The sequence below is a fragment of the Phalacrocorax carbo genome, chromosome 3 (genome assembly GCF_963921805.1).
Source record: "Phalacrocorax carbo chromosome 3, bPhaCar2.1, whole genome shotgun sequence".
Lineage (NCBI taxonomy): Eukaryota > Metazoa > Chordata > Aves > Suliformes > Phalacrocoracidae > Phalacrocorax > Phalacrocorax carbo.
In genome coordinates, this window is record NC_087515.1 from 10,620,531 (window position 1) to 10,644,043 (window position 23,513).

The 23,513-nt window shown below is 40.0% G+C and overlaps 1 protein-coding gene and 1 long non-coding RNA gene across 2 annotated transcripts in view; one reads left to right on the forward strand and one right to left on the reverse strand.

Annotated features, from left to right (window-relative positions):
- Nucleotides 1-13,455, reverse strand: part of ADSS2 (adenylosuccinate synthase 2) — a 37,592-nt gene extending 24,137 nt beyond the window's left edge. The window contains exon 1 of the mRNA XM_064445811.1: nt 13,146-13,455. Within this exon, the coding sequence (XP_064301881.1) occupies nt 13,146-13,313 (168 nt within the window). The 5' untranslated portion in view covers nt 13,314-13,455. The remainder of the gene's footprint in view (nt 1-13,145) is intronic.
- Nucleotides 13,456-13,612: 157 nt separating this feature from the next.
- On the forward strand, nt 13,613-22,990 carry LOC135312443 (uncharacterized). The gene is made up of 5 exons (XR_010371965.1): nt 13,613-13,868; nt 15,364-15,408; nt 18,854-18,923; nt 20,878-20,952; nt 22,563-22,990. It is a non-coding gene; the product is annotated as an uncharacterized LOC135312443 (long non-coding RNA).
- Nucleotides 22,991-23,513: the final 523 nt, after the last annotated feature.

Below are 23,513 nucleotides of genomic sequence, written 5' to 3' on the forward strand. Positions count from 1 at the left end.
ATTCAATAAATAGGTCTAAGTACAATGGAAGTACTGAGGTAGTAGTAATTTACAAAAGGGAAGACAAGTCCAAACTCTCCCACTCCAGCATAAACAAACTGGAATAACCCATAAGCAACACTAAGATTAGTGAATGACTATTCATTTGAAATCCCCTACTAACTGGATGATTGAATCTAACGTTTGCTTCTCAATTTATTTTTTTTTAAAAAAAAGGTTCTCTCGCATCATGAATGTCAAATAAAGAGAAAGAAAAATTGGCCATTGTAGAGATTAGACCATGATTAACAATAAATTCTTAGGCTCTTAAAGTTTGCCAAGCTACTGCTGCCATTCAGACGTGGTAACAAAGTTCAGTGGTCAGGTCTGCTTGAGTAAGGTGTACAGCATGCAGACTCTAATCATGAGAACACAGCTGCTGGTTCTTGGTGATGTCAAGATTTCTCCCTTGCACTGTGGAGTAATGCCAAGGTGTCTTGGTTCCGTGATCATTGAAAAATACCCCACGGCTGACAGAATGAAAATGTCATTTTACCTTTTTAAACCTTCAACTAGATGGACAGAACTTCAACCTAAAAGCAAGTTAGGTATATGTACTTTTGCATGTTTACTGTGAGCAATTATACTTTAAGGATTTTGCTAAAGACTGAAGTAGAAAACTTGAAATTATGCATGATGAATCACCATCTGAATACACTCTTAGGCCATAGTAATACCTCAAGGTTTCCAAATGCTTTTCAGGTTAGACTCAAGCTTGAATCTCAGAACTTAGTTGGTTATAATATTATGATGCCTATGACATGAAAAGATTAGGTCCCGAAAGTGCTATCGATAGCAGTCGTCTGGTGGAACATTAAGTAAGTCTCCATCCTGCTTTGGATGTCATTCAGTCAAAATGTGTCATTTTGAAAAATATTTTAAATTTCAAACCATATTTTAGGAGAGCATTAAAACAACAGAATTTAATGAATTCCATTTTCAAAATTCTGCTGTTGATTTGCAGGTAAGCTCTACACTTGCACTTACGCAGTTAGGGTATAGTTACACAGTGAGGAACTGTAATATATTAAAGGAATGGTTCACACTGTACACTTCCAGTGAACTAGCAGTAACGTGTACACACGTTGTGTGCTCAGACATTGCACAACACAGGTTTGGTAAACAATTCTAATTACAGAAACCTGAACTCGGAGTTCTAGTGGTGGTAAGGTGGGTTGTTGTTAGGGTTTGGTTTGTTGTTGTTTTTTTTTTCCTCCTCTAGAAATTTATGATAATGCCAACATCTTCGTAACATACGCAACTATTGCCTCTGGGCATAATTCAAGGTATTAGCTGATGAAGTCACTCCCGGCTTCAGTGATTTCCATCTGGATTTCTCACTCCTCCCTCATCACACTAAACCAAATGGGACCAGTTAGGTCATTCAAGCTGACACTCCTTTGATTCAAATGTTTAAACATTATTAATGGAGAACTAACACAGAATTTATCTTTCACTATTAGTTAAACAAAGTTCACGCTCAAATGATCTTCAATACATTGTATAAAGCTTTTGCCAAAGGGAAATTAAGATATACAAGTCATTTCTTAAGGCTGACAATACTTCCTAATTAAACACAGGAATTGGTCTACTAAGCTCAGTAACCTTCTAGGTACCAAAACTACAGGAGTTCTCTCCCAGCCATGTGAAAACTGAAACACCTACCTTGGGCCAACACAGACAAAGAGGCCAAGTGCATGGAATACCAAAAGATGCTCTTGCTTAGTCTGAAATACACTACATGTACGTAGCAGTGGCTCCTTTTCCCTTTCTCCCTGCACAGCAAGATTTCCTTCAGCTGAGCCAAGAGGCGTACATAGCCAACATACTCATTAGGGCAATGCAGCTCTGGATTCATCTACAAATACATGGATTGCACAAAAGGACTGAGGGTGGGAAAAGATTACTTTTTATACGAGAGGTACAAGGCAGCATCAGTGGCACTCTGAACAAAGAACAACTTCACTGCGATGCTTTCTTCCCATCCTGCAGAACAGTAGCAGAGGAATTCCCTCCAGAAGTCAGAATGCAGGTTATGGAGGAGGTCAGGCACCCAAGGCAGAGCTGACTTTGCCAGAGTAAGAGAAACAATGTTGTGTGGATTTTAAAAAAAATTTAAGACGACAATCAATAAGACAAAATAGCATGACAAAGTCAGGAATGTCTAACAGACTCAAGACTTCACTTGCTTAGTATTGCAGTGCAATATATTATTCTGAAATGATGCAAAAGATGCTGTCTTTCAGACAGCAAAGGCACAAATACCTAATGCAAAAGACAAGCAATAAAGTCCTTTAAAAAAAAAAAGAAAGATCCTTTTAGCGATTTTTAGGTAAGTTAAAACTTGCAGAAAGCAAAAAAAACCCAGTTCAGGACAGCCAGTCCTGAAAGCCAAACCATTTCTGTTTAGGTTTTCTTTATGTTAGAAAACAGCCTCTGGACTTGGGCTTATTTCATCTTAGAAATCTAAGTATACAGGAAAAATAGGCACGTGGCTTGCTAGAGAACAGAATATAAACCAGGTTCTCCATCTAGCAACAAAGCAGCTACCCAAACCAAAGAGCAATAATAACCAGTAACAGCACGCTATGCTCCTATCAAGAGGCTAATATAGGCTTACTGCTCCTGAAGTCCCAAGCATACTTTGCTTAGACATAGCACCATTTATTTGTGCATCTCTATCAAGGCACACAGCATTGCAGTTTTAACATACTCAGAGGTTTCCAAAATTGGATTTTCAGAAGTCAGCAATCTTCTTAGTGCTGTATTTTGAGGTAAATTGGGGAAAAAAAAGCTAGAAAGCATTCAGTTTCTCCTTTCCTTGCACTACTTTTCTCCCCTATCTTTCAACACAGTATTTGGAACAGTTCTCTCTCCTTTCCCTAAGGATTCGTTGGTGACCAAGGGATCAGTCCTTTCAACAGCCACAGCTTTACCAAATTACAATGTTAAAATTGTGTATCTAATTGAATTTCCCCAACTTCTGAACTGCCAGGAGCATGAACTTTGAAGTACAAAGTAATACAAATACAATGTTGTCCTTCCTTAACTTCTGTCTTAGCTTTGTAGTCAATACCTAGGCCCACTGGTGTTGCTCAAGACTTTGAAACAGCACACCTAAGGTAGAGTGGTTGGTTTCATGGCCAGATCCACTCTCCAGTTTTCAGACTACCAGTTGCTGCCTACAATGCTGCCAGCAATGTTGCAGGAGCAACTGCCACCAGGTGACACTCAACATTTGTGCTGATAACAGGAAAACACACGCTTGCTCAAAGTGAAGGGAAGACCAAACACCTATTTTTTTCCCCAGCAATATCGGTTCAAATAATTAATGGAATTATGAAGTTGGGCATTTTAGAAATAACTGCTTTAATTATAGCCTGGATGCAAAAAGAAACAAACCAAACCAACCCAGAAAAACACCTCAGCTATGAAAGTTTCCTAGTACTCTTTTAAATAAAAGAGTTGTTGGTTTGCTTTCTGCGTGTTTGGTTATTGGGTTTTGGTTGGTATATTTGTTTTCTAAACTTCTGCACATATCCAGCTCAAAAAGGTGCCAGTTGGATTGGAATGAAAAAATTTCTTTCCATTTATTTGGAGACACAGTGTGAAAGATGTCATGAACAACAAGCGTGAACCTATGCATTTCAGTATATGGATTTAGTTAAGGCAGTTTTTAGTTTGACGCTCTGATGGATGAACAATTTAAAACCCTATTAAGACACAGTAGCCTTTTTTCTCCTTTCATGATCCTGACACTATTAAATTTACTATTATTTTAGAGTATTTTAAGTCATTAAGTAGAATAGTGAAAGTAAGGTCAGGCACATGATCGTTACCCAGTACTACATATTTCAAGCAAAACCTGTTATTTTAAGATAACTAAATAGACAAGCTTTTAAAAAGGCATTATTCCAATTTCACTGGTGTAGTATGCTTAAATCACTTCCCTGAAAAAGCATATGATCCCTGACCACTAGCTGGTAATCTTGAAATATCCAAGCTATGCAACATGTGGAACAGCTAAGTATACAGGACTCTGACAGAAAGGTGCATACTAACAGACAAATTAACACACAAATACTGTTAGAATGACAGCAATCCTGGGGGGAAAAAAAATTTAAAGAGAAGCCATATTTACCTGCTTTCTGGAAGCCTCATTCCAAAACACATTCCCTAGGAAATACAACTTTTGAAATATCCCTTCTACAGTTGTAAACTGCTCAGAGGTATATTTTTTTTTAAGCAAAGAAAATAGGGGTTTTTTCTTCAGCTGGTTACAGATGATTAAGTAGCCTAAAAATCCTTCTCAGTGTAAGCACCACACCCAAGAATCTGCATCCATATAGTCAATTTAGATAGGTTGGTCAGTACTACACACAAAACAAGATACTATTCTAACACATACCTACCCTGGCAAATGTGAACAAAATCAGTTACATGTGCACAGAGGGGGCATAAGATAGCAAAGGCAGCTGCAAGTATTGCACATCTGGGTGCCGTTTGATAAAAATCCTTAGGAAACACCCTTTTTGCAATAGTTTTGAGTGCCTGAAAATCCTAATTTGGAAGGAAAAAAGTCATTATCTGCTAGTTGACATTTTACTAGAAAGAAGCTTGAAATTTCAATAAATCAAACAAGTGACTCCTGCTAGTCAAACACCACTATCAAAGCACTGGAAGGCAATACTCACCACAAACAATACGCTCATGGACACGACACAAACACTCTAGTTACAATACTGTACCATGGTCCAGACAGTATCACTGGAAAACATATGGAAGACTAGCCAATAGTATCAGAGGACTACATCTTTAATATATTGGCTGAACAGTATTTCTAATAGGACATCCATGGTAATTTTAAGGTAACTTATTTCTGTACAAAATGGCTTATTTTCTCTTGCACTCAGTAGCTTTTACATATCTTAACTGCCAGCTAAAGTATTTTGGATAAAGAATTAAATAGAACTAGCAACAATATTAATGCAAGTACTTGACTATGGGTTTGTGATTTTTCTTTTTCCTTACAGCTCTGAAGACTGAAACAATTTTTAGAAGTGTAAATCTTGGAAAGGTGTGTTCTGGAGCCAAACTCGTAAACTCAGAAGAATGTATGAACAACCTCAAAGCAAAACAATTCTTCTCACTTTGAACCTTCCCATAGCACAAGAGCTCTTTAGCTTGTTATATTCTGCCCATGCAGAACAGCTTCCAAATCATGTATAAAGCATGGAGAAGGAGCATTCATAATAATATTTAACAGCAATCTTTCTTCTGGAATTGCTTTGCTGTACTAGTCAAAAGCCCCCAAGGAACATTCATGTATTGAGCTGATTCACTGGACAAATAAGAACCAATCTTTTTTGGAGTTATGGCAGAGTCTTGACAATTTAATGAAGTTAATTTGACGAAATAGTAATGACTTATGCCTGTCTTCAGAAAGTCTAATTGATGACTACTTCACCAACCTTTCTGCATCATGACCTTTATTGTCAGGATTAAAGAGGGCTGCTCTTTTTAGACAAAAGATTATTTTCTTGCTGAATTAAAAGAGTGCAAGAAAGTTTATCAGGTAAGACTTCAGGTTTACAGTGCTTAACCAGCCACTACCAAAACTCAACTAACAGAACAATGAAGTTGAAATAACCACCGCCTGGGGTTTTGTTTTGGGTTTTGCTAATTATGAAGGTACAACCAGAATGTTTCTTAAGTCATTTATTCAAGAATAACTTATTTGGCTCTCCTTACATATACTTCAACAATATTAATGTTTACAAAGGATGTAAAGATATTAAATAAAAAAAATCAAACCGGGAGTTAGAACCTCCAGTATGTTTTATACAAAATGGCTGCTGACTTAAGAGCTCATCTGAAGCTAAGTGAAGCCAATAACCGAGGAAGCATGGAATCTCATTTTTCAAAAAGACTCTGAAAGTGATACAAAGCCATACTCAAATGCTTATAGAGAAATCCTGAACCAGAACTTTTTCCTCTGGTGAGTTTGCTCAGAAGAGTTCCATGCTCCTGGTTTTGCAGCCAATCTCACTGGTTTACCAGAAAAATATGCAAAGGACTTGACCACTTGTCCTTCCAGTTTAAGGGAGAAGGATTTGCAGTTCTTCCATTTTCCTGGTACAGGGGCTATTCCAGGAAAAATGTACACACTTAATGTACCCATCATTCACTAAAAGACTCTCACTCTTAATCTTAAATTAATTCTAGCTTCAAACTTTGGGTTTTTCCCCCTCCTTTTTTTGAAAAGAGTGCAAACAGTCTGATAGAAAACATTAATCTACCAACTTGGAGAATCACCACAATCAAAAAGGATAGCAGAGTTGCTTGTTCATAAAATGAAAGCGAAAATACTACTCCTCGTAAAGAGGAAAAAAAAAAAAGACGTTCTCTGCTTTTTTAAACCTCTGTATAGAATGCAAAGAGCAAGAGTAAATATGTGCCATGTGTGCTACCCAAGGCAGCATACACTTAAGCATGAGGCTTGTGCACATAAATAAGTAGAACATTCAAGTAAATCACTGCAGGAATTAAAAAAAATATATGCCTTTGAAACTAAGATGGAGGAACAGCAGCATATCTTTCTCCATTTTAGATCTACACAAGTTGAAAATATGCATTTTCTTTTTAGAGCATATCTTCATTAGTCAAGGGCAGACTAGATGTTCATATAATAACCAGAACAGTTAAATCCATTTGAACACGTCATGGCAAGACAGTAGTTCAAGCCCTGATGCCTCACCTAGAGCAGTACTTGCATAACCGCTGACTGGCCTACGTTCCTGCAACTTTACCTAACAGTGGAAGTGCATAGGGGAAAAAAGATTTCTTAGAAAAGCAGACTGAAATTACTATTAAAAGCATATTGTGAATGGCTCTCCATACTGATACTAAATGCAAAAGTATTTAAAGCAGCTCTGAAATACTGACATATGCATTTAAGAGAACTATCTACCCAAAAAGTCTATGATGACAATCACTGCCTTTTCTTATGACGTGATCATGCCAAGTTGTCTATCTGAAAAATATGATGCCTCAGGGTAGAGCAAAGAAGTCTTTCAAGTTATCTCCTCTAGAATAGAAATTAGTTGTCTAGTTTAAAGAGATGTTATCTTATGCTACATTAAGGAATAAGCCACACTCTTTTCAACTCTCCCCATCAGATGTGTGTGTGCATAATTTTTTCTACAGTTTACTTTTATTGCTACCACATTCCAACATTCATTTTTAGCTCAGGGCAACCACTGTTGTTTCTGAGCTAGCTATACAAGTGACTGCCAAGTTGGGCAAGAAGCAAGTCAATGTTGCTTTGGCATCGTATGGTTGTAAACATTTTCATTTAACTCTTAGATGAGAAGTCAAAAATACACCAAGAAAGCTGGATACTACCATTACTTACAAGAAATATAAGTAATTCTTCTTGCCACAACCAGGTTTTGGGAATGCTTGAACATACCTTTAAAAAGTTGATCAGTCTAGCGAAGAGACATATCTGAACTCCTGTGATACACCCTAATGAGACATAACTTTGCAATTACTAGGCTATTTGCTTCCCATTTCAGTACCTATTGCCAAAAATCTATCTTAACTTCAGATTGCAAACCATCCTCCTTCAAAAAAATAATTAAAAAAAAAAATCAAGGTTTTGATAACTAATTCATTCTTTCATATCCCAGATTTTGTGATTAATTTGTTTTCTCCCCACTCTTCCCCCAATGAATTAGCAGCTAACAAACTCTACTGTATAACCTACTCCTGGATTTCAGTACAAACAACATCCAGCAGCTAGCAATTTTCTTCCTTGACCATCCATTCACGTTTGTAAGATCTAAACCTAGTCCAAGAAGTCATCATGTTACGCACTTAACAGAAGTTTCTAAAACCTTAGCTAGACTTCAGAAACCTTTTAATTGTTGCATCAGGACAAGATCACGCATCAGATCAAGAGTGTGGTTTGGGGTAGAATATGACAGAATAAGCACATTATGTTTTACACATTCACCCATTTTCTCCTAACAAATAAAAGAAAATATTAACTTTACTGAAGTCTACTAATCTCAAAAACACTCCATACGTTTCTCTATACTGATTCAATAGCAGTTCCTCAGAGCAAGTTTTAAGACAATATTCAGAAAGACTCTCTGGAACTTGTTTTGGATTAGTTTCACCTGATCTGCAAAACCTTACACTGTTACAATGCCTGTAGGAAACAGGATTCATTATCCAAGTCCAGAATAAAGACCAATCTATCCCTAAGAGATAAAACAGATTGAGTGAGGCAGGCAGATAAGGAACAAGAAAAATGTTGAAAGCACAGACTGGTCCAGCACGACGTTGCTTCCGTGCACAAAATCCCATCGATGTTTGCTACATTTCACAAGAATATTTAAGAATACGAAAACCAAAAACTTACTCTGGGAATATTTACAGAGAACATCTTCCAAATGTGTGAGGTAATATAGTAGAAATACAAAAAGGTATCTGAAATCTTAATAAGCTGTTATAGAGTACTGCATCTTAGCCAACCAAACACACAGAGTAAGCTTTTGTGGTTAACAGTAGGATTGAAAGGACAGTAAGAAACCAGTAGATCAAGGTGTAAATTGCTCTTTAGGGCTATTAAGATCACATTTGTTAATGGTACAAACTTTATGAACTGGAAAATCAGATTTCAAGTGGTCTTCTCTTTGAAATAATTTAGGCATTGTGAGATTGTTTAAACAACAAGAGATGACCTGTCACTGATGCTCTAAAGCAGGTCTGTAAAGCATATGACTCACTGATGAGGCAGCCCAAACAACTCATTTTACTGACCTCTCCTCACCAGAGCACATTATTGGCATGCTGCCAACCACTACAAGGTCCAAAAGTGCACCCAGCACACACAAAAAAAAGAGAGCTCTAGCTAGACATCACTTATCGAATGCCTGAGCAGCTAAAAAAGCACCAATAGCTATAGCTACTGATTCTGCTATTCCTAATTCTGCAAGGGCTGCATAGGCTCTAGACTAAAACACCTTTTCAAATGGGAATATTTAGAAGAAGAAGAAACATGGGCTTGGTGAATGGAAGATAAGAAAGTTCCAGTTTAAAGGACAAAAAAGTGGCTATATACAGACTAGCGATATGGGAGTATTAGGCAGCATTGGTCTGAGGACTTCAGTCGGCAGTCATCAGCTAAGCAACGGTAACTGCTTAACCACAAGAATCTGCATGCTGAAAACTTCTCTGCTAATGGTTGCACCGTACTTGCCACTTATGAATGGATCAGCAGTGGCATCACTACACACACTGTTGTCTGGGGGAGGAAGAGGAAAAGGGAGTCCAAAGAATCCATTGCAATTCCCATGCATTAGCAGTTCAGGAGTAGGAATCCACAGCAGGCAGAACAGTAATGGTAAGTCACAGACAAACCATGCTGAAATCAGCTGAGAAGATTTGGTAAGAAGCTGAAATTCTGTTTTGAAGTAGTTACAAGATGTACAATAGAACTGAAGAAGAAAGAAAACAAGATACTTTAGCATAGAGAGCATAGCTTGAAAATAATTTGAAGACTTAGAAATCTTATTCACCTGTGTGAATTATAGCCTCTGAATAAACCAGCTACCTCTGATAGAAAGAACAGGAAGTAACCAAAAATTTGCTGATGAAATAAGTAAACGACAACAGCATCATGCAGTGCAGACATTACATTTCTTTGCTGTACTGCATACACTGGTAGATTGGGTGGAGGGGGTGGTAACATAAGAGATACAAGGGTATTTTGGTACAGTATTTGTTTTGATAAAATTATTACCTAAAATAATTTGCTTGCATTAATTTGCCATTCCCACATCCACTAACAAACGAAACTCTGGTAACTAGATTCCCTAATTTGGTTACATTCTGCAATGGTAGGAAGTCCCTTAACCAGAGCAAGAAATTTTTCTTTAACTTTCCATTACCTGCGGAATTGACAAAAACAGAATGTATACTTTTAAAGATTGCCAGGTTTGATGGCAGCAAGGCTGTCTGCTTACTAAGACGAAACTATGGCAATCAAGAAACACAAAAGCACAGTTTATCTGGCAGCTACTCCTGAATCTCAAACCAATTCTTGCTCTGTTTTACTGTCTGGACAATGATTTATGTGATAGCAGGTAAACAGACTTTGCTCTGTAAGCCACTGAAGACCAGATGTAGGTTTAAGTGCAAAAGTCTCACCAATGGATTTGTTTTATCAAAAGTATCATTTTACCAGATACCTCCTAGAGGTAAATGAATACCAATTCAAATATAACAGTGAGAGAGCAAGTACATACTTTGCCTGTCATGCAGATATGTTTGTATTAACTGCATCCAAACCCTCTGTACTAGCATTGTCCTCACAAAACTATCATAGCTGCCAGTGCAGTTGCATTAGCAACTACATATATGCAGCACCTGGATGTACTTTAATTTAAGTTTAGTCTCTTCAAACAGTTGTTTTTGAAACCATAACACTACTTCTGATAAAAGTGATTCTGTCTCCTGAAAAAAATACACCATTCTCTTGCTCTGGACACAAGACTCCTTTCAAAAAACCTCTAAACCTAAGATAAAATACTTTGGAGGGTGGTATTCAGAAGAAGTAGAGCCATAATACAACTTCTTTCCCGACACATTTGCTCAGCTAATTGTACCTAAGCAAGCACCTCATTCCAGATGCCACAGTCAGCTAGTCAAACAAGTGGCTGAAGTCATTAGCACACCTGCTACCTAGGAGACAAGAAGGTATGGCCACAGATTTCAGAGTACAGCTTCTTGCAATGCCTTTACAGGCATTGTAAAAGTAAGCGATAGTCAGTTCTCGCCTCTGGGAAAGGACCATTTTTACGCTCTGCATCTGCACAGAATCAGGGACAGTGATAGGGAAGCCAAACTGGACTGTTTCACTACAAACATAAAGCAAGTTTCCAAGACATCTTAGACCTGCTACAACTTCCCAAGTCCTCCAAGAAAACAGTTGTACTAATAAATTTTTCACAAGAACATGCCAGCAATATTTGATCTCATCCACAGGCATTCTAGCAACTCTGTGGCATGATGAAGAAAAAGAACCATCCTAGAACGAGTACAAGCATAATGGTGAAATAAGAATCAGAAGCTCCAACTGCAGAAAGCTGGCATTAGGAAGGGGCAGACTAAGTGTGTTACAATCTTCCTTCCTGGACTTGTATCACTACAAAATGCACAAGGGTCATACTCTAATTTACCAGCAGTAACTGAAACATCAAAAATATACTGGCATACATAGCCAGATTATTTAATAGCTCAGTACTACTGAATGAGAATATTCCTGTTTTCCCCTTTTGTTCTGAGAAATTGTTCTTTGTGCTTACCCTGTCCTGAGATACTCTTTTCATCAATTAAATTCAGTTTTATTTATTGAAGCAACAGAAAGTAAACCCAAAGAAAAATAGTTTCCTGCCATTTTGGTTGGTTAAATCACCTTACAGAAGTGTCTGAGTGCCAGAGTCAGCGTGTGGGAGGAGACCCAGACAGCACAGCCATCAACAGGAAAGAGGAAGAAAAACTCCTTCCTTCAGCAAGAGCAACAAGCTATTAGAAATGGCAGAAGGGGCCTTGAAATCCAAACCTGAGAGAGCATCATAGTTTTTCCCTTTTCTTGATCCTTTACCCAGCTGATCTGAAAGAAGTAACAAATACATGAAAATACGTGCACGCATAAATTCACTGTCTGCCTCTCTCTCCGCACCAAAACTTCTTAGCATTAAACATACAGGCTCACCTAGATGCCCTTCAAGTTTCAAGGGCAAAGTTGTAAAGGACAAACTGAGTCACTGTGTTCTACAACCCATGAAGTCAGGCAACCATGCCACAGCACCACATCAGATTTTATTATTTAGGTAAAAAACCAAACACCCAAGATGCATGACAAAAAATAATTCAGTTGTGAAACAGCTATTTAAGAATGTTTCTCTACTTTAAAATTAAAGTGTCTGGAGTTGAAGTTTTTCATTTGTCTGCTTTGCAACTGACTTGGCTTTGAAAACACCAGTTTCACGTGCAGGTCTCACTAGATAACACATCGTTTCACTGTTTGTACTCTTTGGGAAACTGTATGCTCTACCAAAATACATTTAAGAGCAAATTTAATTTGTGCATCCAACAAAAGCATACAGATAACGACACTTACACGACGTCCGCCCTTGCTGTAGGCATTTTAAGATACTGTATCTCTTAACTTCAAGAAAAAAAAAAAACATACAAAGCTTTAGTTCATTTTGTTGTGCTCTACAGAATTACTACCGTAGAAACGTTCAGAAAAACATTTCCTTAGATTTCTTTTGCTTTAACGTAGGCACTTAAGAGTACGGTGCTTGCAGGCTAGACTCACTTTTTTTGCTCTTTTGCAGGAATAAAGCTTCCATACGGCAAAAGAAAAGAAGAAAATAAATAGAACACGTTAAACCGGGACCTCACTGACACAACAATGATCTTGAAGCACTGGCAGGCGAGTCTTTGCAGAGCCGGTGTTTGTCCGAAGCCCGCTAAGTCGGCGGGGACCGCTCGCGACCAAACGCCAGTTTCGCCCCCGCTCCGGGCGGGGAAGGCGGGCGGGCTCCGGCCGGTGCGGCCGAGGCCACGCCGCCGCTGGGGAGGGCTCCTCGCCCCGCTCCCGGCACCGATGCCGCGGGAGCCGCCGAGCGCGGCCCCTTCCCGCCGCCCCCCAGACAAAGAGGGCGGCGGCGGCGGGCCTCGGTGGGAGGCCGCGACCCCCGGCGCATTCCTCCTCCTCCCCGCCCCCGGCGTCGGGACGGGGACAAAGGAGGAGCGGGAGGGCTGCGGAGCCCGGCCGCCGGGACCTCGCCAGGGGCTGCTGCCCCGCCGGGGAAGGCTCCGCTGCCCCACAGCCCGCCCTGCGCGGCGGGGCTCCCGCCGCCTCACCGGGCGCCACCGCCGGGCCCTGCGCTGAGCCGGGCGCTCGGGGGTGGAGAGGGGCGAGGACAAGCGGGGCCGGCCAGGCGGCGGGGCGGGGGGCCGGCGGCAGAGCCGCCCGCCTCAAGGTGACACCCGCGGCCTCCCCCGCGCCCCGGCTGCCTCCTCACCTGGCACCTGCAGACGATGTCGGCGTCCTGTGCCAGCAGGTCCACCACCTTGCCCTTGCCCTCGTCGCCCCACTGGGCCCCCAGCACGACGGTCACCTTGTTGCCGGGGAGGCGGGCGGCGCACTCGCCGTTGGGGATGGCGGGCGCCGGGGCGCCATGCTCCGCCATAGCTCGCGCTGCCCGCTCCGGCTCCGCTCCAGGCACATGCGGCAGCGCGCGGCGGCCCCGCTTCCTCCCGCCTCCTCCTCCTCCCAGCCGGGCGGGCGGTGCTGCCGCTGCCGCGTCCAGGTGCCGCCGCCTACCGGCCCGGCCAGCGCGGCCTCCCCCGCCGCTCCCCGCCAGGCAGACCCCTGCCTCAGGCGGAGCCGACCACCGGCCCGCTCCCCAGTGGAAAACCGGGAGTTACCGCCGCTCCTGGTGCCTTTTTTCCTCCCTGGCCCTTGGCGCGCTCCCCCGCGCCACGCCGCCTGGACTACATTACCCAGCGCGCTGCGCGGCCTGCCCCGCGCCGGGAGCGGCGCGGAGACGGGCGCGGTGCATGCTGGGGCGGGTAGTCCTCGGGGTCCGCACCTGTGGCGGGACGGGTCCCGGCCGCTTGCCCCGGGCGCCCCCGCGGGGCCATAGGTCTGCGGGAACGGCTAGGGGGCGACTGCAGCGGGGCGGCTATGGCGCTCCACCGGGGACTGCCGGCCCTCCTGCGGCTGGGCGGCGGCTGTGCCTTGCGTAGGTGGAAGGAGGGGGCCAGGGGCGCCAAGGGGAGCCGGGTGGGGGAGGACTTTGTGCGTCGGGTCAGGCCTCGGCTCAAAAGGGACTGGAGCTGCGGCCTGGGGCTTGGTGGCCGCCGATCCTGTGTCCGTGGCCCCAGCGCTGGCTCTCTGGGACGCGGGAGCCGCGGCCTGGCGTGCTACAGGTGTCCCCGCACAGCCCCCGACCCGGAGGGGGTGCCTCTGGCCCCTGGCCAGCCTGGGGGTCCCGGCGCCGGAGTGGCTCCCCTCTCCCCTCAGGCTCCATCCGCTGTGGGCGAGGTGTACCAGTGACTCAGTCACAGATGCCAAACCTGCGAACGCCTGTTTGCAGTATATCACAGCTTTGCCAGTGTGGCTGGTTTTGCTGACTTAATGGTAAGAATGTAAATTAGTGTTTGTAGAACCAGAGGCTAAATGTAAGAGGCCATTTTCTCCAGAGACACCAGAACGTGGCCCCAAGCTTATTCATGAGGAAAAAAAAACAAAGGAAAAAAACGATCGCAGGGAAATGCCTTAATCATGCACACTTGAGGGTTTAGAAGGGGAACGGGTGTCTCTGGTAGTTTTCATTCTTTCCTGCTCCACAGAATCAACACCCCTGGGGGAAGATTTTTTTTTTTTTTTTTGTAAAGTAGCTATTAAAAAGACATAAATTTGAATGATGTAATTATTACTAAGGCAGCTATTCAGAAACCTGAGTCACTGAGCAGTCACAATCTGCAGCTGTTGGGCAAGGTTGTTGATTTTAGTTGCTTCTTTGCTCCTTCAGGTTTACTCTAACCAAGAATTTGAGGAGAAAAGTTTTACTGTGTTGTAGAGCTAGGGAGATACATAACAGACAACTAAATATGATGTTGATAGAGAACTCTTTTTTAAAAAACAACTGAAAATATCTAAATCCTGAATGTTGGTGCAAAGAAGTGCAATGACAAAGTAGTCAGTTCAGTACAAAGATGTTGAGTAATTGCAAATTATAGGAGGCAGTTGTGTGTATATACTTCAAAGACCAAATTCTTCCTTGAACATTCCATATAGTCCATAGTATTAATATTTTTGTCTGCTTGTGCTAAAAAAAACATAGCTGTGATTTCTGTATCACTGCACAGAGCTTGTGGGAAGTGACTAAAAGCCACAAGGAGCTGCTGAATTCAATTTCTCCAGTCTTGCTGACACAATGGTAAACTTTGTTTCATTGCATTCACTTCTGAGGCTGTAGATCATCTTGTGACTCCCCAAACAATGGTCTGGATTAATGTTTCAGGATGTGAGTTTCCAGTATGGCTGAATCATATTAACACCTCACCATTGCCAACACAAATATTCCCTCAAATCTCAAAATAACTGTGAGCCTGTCGTGGTATTAGTGTAATGCCACTTTCCAAAGAGGTCTCAGGCACACAAATCCATTGTTTTGCTATTTTTATTTGCTGTAGAAGAGTTTTGAGATTTGTTTTGGTATGTTTTCTTGGTAGGTATAGAACCAGTGAAAAAAACCTATGAAATCTTCCAGAAAACCTGTAAGTATTTAATAAAGATCAAGTATTTAATAAAGATCAAGCTAATCAATACTGATTGGTACTGCAAGGTTTAGAAATTTTATTTAGTATATGGTATTATTTAATATATGGTATTATGGGTCTGTCATTCCCTCAATTTTTTGCAAACTAAATGGAGGCTTTCATTCCAATACTGTAAAAGATATTGAATATTCTTTATTGACATAATTATGTTCAAGGATGAAGGAATGTGACTGCCTTTTCTGGCACTAGCAAGCTGGTATGTGGGACTGACTTTGTAAAACTGAACCCGTGGTAGATGTGTACACTGATAAAGTTTAGGTTATATTGTCTTCTGAATTGTTCAATATTATTGACTGGGTATGAAGAACTGAGGCAGTTACATTTATCACAAATGTCACCCTAATTTGGATACATTTGATATGACTTTTTATATGACTGCATTTCCTGCTTCCCAATAAATTGCAAAAGACTGAGACAGGAATTTTTAATAGATAAACACTGAACAGAAGCAGTGTGAGATCTGCATTTCATTCAGATGTGTTGAAGAGGTATGTGGAATTAATACATCTCTATGTTTTCAATTATTCTGATTAAGTATCCCACATATTCTGATTATGTATTTTTAAAAAATTGACACACAAAATAGTTTAGAGGATAATTTGGGTAAGAACTTCAATAGTTCAGCAAATCAAGGGTGAGCACAAATGAAGGGAAAACACTGTAACAACCAAGGTGTCCAGCTGGACTATTAGCTAATGCTCAGCATGGCCGATGGGTCATAGAGTGCTGTTTCTTTCTCCTTAGTAATACTTCTTAATTGTGTTGAAGGACTACTGAACGATGTTAATACTTTTCTGATGCTGTTTTCCCTACTGTAAGCAATTTCTGAGTTTCAGGAAATGTATAGATTGAAGAAACAGCCTTTGGCAATGAAAATGTCAGGGCATGTGGTCCATGGTACAAGTTTTCTGTTAAAATTCATTCTGCCTGTGACAGTGATACTCAGCTATTTTACACCAAGGTCTTATCTACACTAGAACAGTGGTTGCAGAAGAGTGATCTGTGGGCCATGGTTAGCTAATCTACAGGTGCCCTACAGAACTATGTTAAACAGTAAAATGTTGACGTATGTCACATTAATCTCATTAAAACATTCAGCAAAAGCTAAGTTAATTTTAATTCATGAGTATTTACAGCATCTTTAGAGCATTTTCCTGTTTTAATTTGATGGTAGGATGTACAGTGGCTCACAAAAAATATTGGGTATTGATAGTGCCATAGTCAAAAAAAGTCTAAGAATCACTGTGCCAGACAAGATTGGCATCTGTGGCTGGCTTCAAACTCTCCAGAATGCTGTCATCTTACCTTAGGAGGAAGAGAAACCATCATACAGTTAGGACATACATAATTTTATTTGAACAGTATGCTAATGTACTTGATTCCTGCTTGATGCTGTTACTGTTTTTAAATTAGCTTTTCCTGTTAAAATTTCCCTTAATTATTTTTGTTACATTAATCTTTTTATCATGATAAAAATGAGATTAAGAACATCACACTTGATACGCTTGCGCACACTAGCAAGTGTTTTCAACTCATTGGTTAGACATATCTAGAATATGAAGGAGCTTCAGTTATTGAGTGGGAATTTCATGATATTTGTATTGCAGAAGACAAAAGACAAGAACTGAAAAAATCATAAACATCACCACAATAGCAAGTTTTTTAATTCAGTGGGAGAGCAGTTAAGATGATACAGGCTACTTATGAAATTTCACTGGCAGATTACAGTAGTGCGTTTTTTACATGCAAGTGTATATAGGGTAGCAGCTGACAAGACTTGGAGATACACAGGAAAATAAAGCAGTCTTTGAAAAGTTGTAAAGCTACATTCTTTGCCTAGAAATGAGAATTGTAAGTTATGAGTTGCAAAGACAACTATTTTATATAATAATATTAAAAGAAAGAGTAAAAAAATGTTGAATTCTTCAGATCTGCATGTTCTGTTCTTCTCTGAAAGAATAGCAAATGAATTGCTGTCTTTGCAGAGCAGAAATGAAGTTTTCTGTATGTATAATACTGTAATTTAAATATCTACCTACAAAATGTTAAATGTGAAAATGGACATATATGATACAAGTTAGCTTCTATTACAGTGTTCATTGCTTCTTGTGATTTGAGCAGTAGCTTACCCTCCAAGGCAGGTGTAAATAAGTTCCTTGTTCCTGAGTGTTACAATATTTGTACAAAGACACTGTGTTCTGTCTCTGTCTTAGCCTTTGACAGCATCAGCCATTAAAAGTTTAACAATGCATTTGTGACAGATATTGGGTGATTATTTTTTTGCAGGACTTTATAGATTTATAAATTTCTCAGAATATGCCTGAGTCAGGGAGAATGAAGAACTATATAAGGGAAACAAAAAAACCCCTAATGTATAAATCCTTTTTCATGTTTTTATTCGTTAAAACAAGATGCCAAATATCACACAATATTTGACCAAGAAGTTATTGAATTGGCTGAAAGCTTTTCCTTTTTCCTAGGTCTGTTTTTTTGTTAGAATAGTTCTCTTGTCTGGGTCACTGCAAAAGTGTCAGCACAGTAGCCCCAGCTACTGTTACATCAGCTTTAACTGTTTGAAAACAGCACCCTGAGTTCACCATCTCTTGAAAGTGCCACAGGGGCTGTGGGTGAGAGCTACTGCATCAACCATGAATGTATTTCACTGTTAAATGTAGGTTAAAGATTTTTGTCTGTGTTAACTGTAACCCATAATGCCCGAGTCCTGGTAAATCCTTAATTTATTTTGCTACTAATCATATCTGATGTTTTGGGACAAGAAAGGATGAGACTAAACTGGGGAATGGGGTGAAGCGTGACCTTAAAGGCAGGCAGCCAGGATGTGCAGGCCTCTAGAATGACCCATACCGCATTCTTAGAGAGCGCAGGGGCTGGGAAATGTGCCCTGCCAGTTGTCTGTCATTAAGGGGCTTGTTTATATAGCTGTTGAGAGGCAGTCATCTTGTAGTTCCCCAAAGTGTCACTGACACTGTACAGTAGCTAGGTTGTGTCACATACGTGTAAGAAAAACTCAAGTCGAAAGCTTAATGAATATTTTACATGCTTCTGGGCTCAAGTTTCCCTCACATTCTGTTTTCTTTCTTTCTTTTTTTTTTTTTTTTTTTTTTTTTGTCTAATGTGCTTATAAAAGATGCCCTAAAACTATAATAATTCAGTTTTAGAGATGTAGGTTGTCTGTCACTGGAGTGCTGAACTGCATTCTCTGTCTAATAGAAATGTGGGGTTTTTCTCTTGCACAAACTTATGAAGAGGACCCTGAATTTTCAAGATATAATCTAAACAGATTTTCAGATGCACATATCTCATGTTCACTGGTGTTAAACATTTGTGTTATGTGTGGTGTTTATTTTTAAAACAATTTTAGTTCACCAAAACCAACACTGAACTCTCCATTCGCTGGGACTTACAGAGTAAAGCCAAAAGTAGAGACTGAGGTAAGCTGTGAAAATAAATTGTGAGAAAATTAGTTGTAGTCTGATCATTGTGTTCTTGGTGATGGTTTGGATGCACATGTCTCTCATAGCATCTATAGTCTGTTATGAAATGGAGCTCCAGAACTGAATATGCTATTTACAAAATAACCCATCTTTATCTCTGAAGATTGCGAAGGAAAACTTCCAAGTAAGAACAGAATTTAACTAGTGTAGAGGTGATGTGTTTGCTTGCACGATGAATCACTGAATTCTGATATTTCTGGGAGCTTCTTTTATTTTATTGAACTATGAAATATTTTATGCTCATCGCTTTAACATCCAGTTACTCTGCTTGCTCTGCAGACCTATCCGCATCCCATACCTTCTCAGGGGGCAAAAGGGAGCTGCTTATCATATATATCTGCAAAAAAACCTCAGCTTTCTCACCGTGGTTTTTACAATGGCCATTGAGTGTGTTTATACCAAATTCTGCAGTATGATTAAAGCTTAAAAAAAGCATGGGACAACGTTAACAGATTTTAATCTTACATTAAATGGGAGATAAGAAACCATTGTGCAGACATTACTTGTTTTCTTATTAAGTTCATCAGAAGTCTTGATTCTTAAATGGGTTTGTGATGATAGTATTTTCTGCCTCTTACACTGGAACAGCACAGATTATGTGGGTGTTGTCACAGATTTTCACCATGTTTACCACAAAAAATCTTGGGATTTGACTAATTAGATTTTTTGCAGTATTTTATAAATATGTAAGCGGTGTTTTGGGATCTGAATTATAATTGGGTTTGGATCTGAAGAAGCTCATGCTGAATCCTTATTGTGATCAAATCCTTATTGTGATCACTGAACAGAAGGAACTATAGTATCTTTTAAAGGGATTAAGGAAGTTTGCAATATCACGTTGAATCCCTGTTCATTAGATAAAGACTGTTACAAAGAATTGAATAGTATTGGGTCTATGTTTCCATTTACACCTCCATTTAAGGTGGCACAGAAACCTATGTAAACTGCCTAAGTGCAGTGCATTCTGTTCAGAAAGGGTCTAATATACAAGCTTATAAAAAACCCAAACACATTTCATGTAAGAAACCTCTCTTAATTTCATATTTTCTCTTACCAGATGGGATTGCTGCAACTTATTTCATTAACATCAGAACTAATTGTTGCCTATTTGTTTGTGTTCTCTTTCCTTTTCCTACAACCCTTTCCCAATGCAAAACCTTAGTTCTCTCCCATTTTTGTTTCAGCTCATCCTTTTTATCTAAATAATCCTAAATCCTACCCGTGTGTTCAAGCTCTCTTGTTGCCTTTAATATCTCAATTGCCCACCAGTATCTCTTGAGCCATTCCAGAATAGCTTCAGCTGTTCACGTTTTCAGCTACTGGTTGAACAAGAGGTAGCAAGTGCTGTGATGAGCCCTAATCTACATATGTGATTATTGACCAAGGCTTTAGGACCTTGAGTTTCCAAGCATGCTTATGTGTTCATAGTCTCACTGAATTCAGCTGGACTATTCATAAATCAAAGCTTTTTCTGTGAGTAATAAAGCATTACATAGATGTATATATTGATACAAGTAAAACATAAACCTAGGTTTATGTTCCTAGGCACTAGGAAGACAGTGCATCAAAGCAAAACATGTTTCTGTCTTCTAGGTGTTTGAGGATAAAGAGCGGTATTTGCCTGCTTCTGATCATTCTAATTGTTTCATGTGGTATGTGACGGCAGCTTCACAGATAGGTAGGGGTTTTTTTCTATGTAAATATTTTTTGAAATGAGTAACAGTAACATTTTTTTTTAACAAAGATAATAATGACCTGTTTGAATAAATGAAAAACCTGACAGTTTGGAATTTATGGATTTTGGATAATGTTGGGTATTGTGTGTATATATATAAGTATGTGTCAAACTGATATCCATAGAAGGTGAAAAGAGCTTTTGTACTTAATACAGGTCTAAAAATGAAGGATATTGACATGTGGATTCAGACGTAGCACTGAACAAAAACACATCCAGCCATTGCCCAAGGTAAATCAATGTTTCAAGACAGAATTGCAGAGGCAGCTCATGAGCAATAGATTACAACAAAACCAGTGTTTCCTTCCTCTGAAGAGATGGGCTTGGGAGGACAGGTCTAAAGAACCTCCTATCTAGTGTAGAAAGCAGGGGGATTTTGATTTCTGGGCCCAGAAAGGAGTACATATTTCTTGAAAGGAGTCAACTGTAGAAATAAAAATATTTTGGATGCTGTTGCAGGATTCCAAAGAATGCTCAAAAGAAGGGAGGAAAATGATGCAAAGACTTTATTCTTTTGTTTGTATATGTGTGTTTACCCTGCTCATTAAAGTAATGATTTTTAAACCTTAGAACATAAGCATGTCTGCCTGCACACGCTAATGTCTCTGAAGAAGGCTGTGTCGGAGTGAAGTTGCAACTAAAATGCATGTGCTCAAATAAATGCAATTAAAAATAATTGAAGTGAAGGTGCCATGTGTGGAAGGAGAGTGCATGCTCTTGAAGTGTGCTAGACAGATCAAAAAAAACCAGAATAGTGAAACATAAAAGCACGGATTTTAACATAGTAAGACCAGACAGGAACCCTGATGATTGTCAGTCTAGGAAGCCCTTCTGGAGATGTGGTCACCTTTGGCTTGGTAGCACTAGAAAAAAGAAAAAGTCTGATGGTTGTGGCACTACTGAAAAAGTTCTGTGGATTTCCTGAATAAAACTAATAGTTTTTAGGCAAAACCAGTCACTTGTATTCTGCTCCTATCATCCATGGAGCTTGCCAGTATTTGGCTTGCTTTATTTAGGAGGAAAACATCTATAATGCTAGTCAGGAATACTTCTAATGGTGTGCTTTTGCTTATGAAATATGTATACAAAGTCCTGTTTCTCTAAACATAGTAGAAATAAATAGCAGTAGCTTTCTTTCACAGTTTTTTAACCTCTCTGGTAACTCCTGTGATGCAAAGCATCATGCGCTCGCCCTCAAAGCCATGTAACTGTTTTACCTGTTTATTTGTATAGTAGGCTAGTAAGCCACTTACTCTGATTTTTTTTTTTTCTGTCAACTTCAGGGTAAATGTTTGGATGTTTTCTGTTTTGATTAGTGTTAATGTTGCCTGAGAATGTCTTCCTACATTTCCCAGATATTACTGCAGAAATAAGCATTTGACTGCCTTTTTTGTTTTGTTTTGCTGGAACCGAGTTCAGTTACCAAACTTAAACAAAACGTGATTGACAAGAAGCAAAAGACAGCCTTACAAGCAGCAATCTCTCTCATCCTAGAATAACCATAGAGCAGCCTTTTTTCTTCTACTTCTGTCACACTAGTTAGGATTACTTGTGTGTTTGCCTGAAAACAGCAAATTTAGTTTTGCAGTCCAATGGAATTTTTTCAGCAAATTAAAAGATAATCTGTAGATTTTTAACATTTTACTTGAGTGGTGGTGAGAACATGCTTTATACTACAAACTCTGATCCTTGTCTACTGCTTCTTTTTCTGCTTAGACTGATGGATGAATTCTTGACCTCTTTTTAAGGCAGTGGATGTTTTAGCATTAACATTTCATCCAGGATGTTTAATGGGGTTTGATTTCATGCAGTCCTAATTCCGTTGTATTTCTGACATCTAGGATACAGCAGTTTCCCTGCCTTTCCCTCGCCCTTGGACCTTACCGATTCCAGCTGCAGCAAGAGTGCAGAAGACTCGGAGGCCCTAATTCTAACACAAGCAACACTTTGCTCCCTGTAATGTCATTATGGAGAGGGACAGTTCTCCACTACTGGAGAGGGGAGTCTTCTCCTCATATACGGCACAACACAGGGTCTCCACTGCACACTCTGATACAGCAGGTATACTTCCTTGCAAGCTGATCTTTTTAATCTGATAACTTTAAATAAGGTGAACTTTTCAGAAGACATGCTTTATTTAAATAGTACATATTTTTGGTAAGAGAGAAGCTATGTTATAAAAAAGCCTGTGAAAGATGCTTATGGTATGTTTTTAAATGAGAAACATCAGCAAATATGGATCTCTAAATACTAAAATACTTATGTAGTGTGTTGCTGTACGCTTCTATGGGAGAACTTATCTTGGGCCGCATATCTCCGGGACACAGGGCTCTACCCACCCTGGGGACAGTGATGCACAGACATCAATAAGATGGATACAAAATGTCCGTTTATTTAGCTGTGTCACACGCTTATATAGCTCTTGCGCTTCCTGTTCCTGCCACTCCTATGGGGAGGAGTCTATCTTTCCGTCACATCCTGTGATCTTCTGGTCGCCGATCCCTGTCTATTCCCCTACAGTAGTGAAATAAACAAAAGCCAGTATGTTAAAAACATTATTTTAGACACTCTATACACGTCTCATATGTTATTCAATAGCAAGTTTTTTAATGATAATTTGAAGTAATATGTAATTTTTCGTTTTTGTAGAACAGATCTCCTGTCCCTAAGTGAAAGCCAGGGAAATTTAAGTTTGAGTGTGTTCTTTGGCCTTATTTCTTAATCTATGTCTTCTCCAATTTTTTTTCTCATTTTTATGGTGTACAATTTTGACACAAATTCAGGCTGATTAA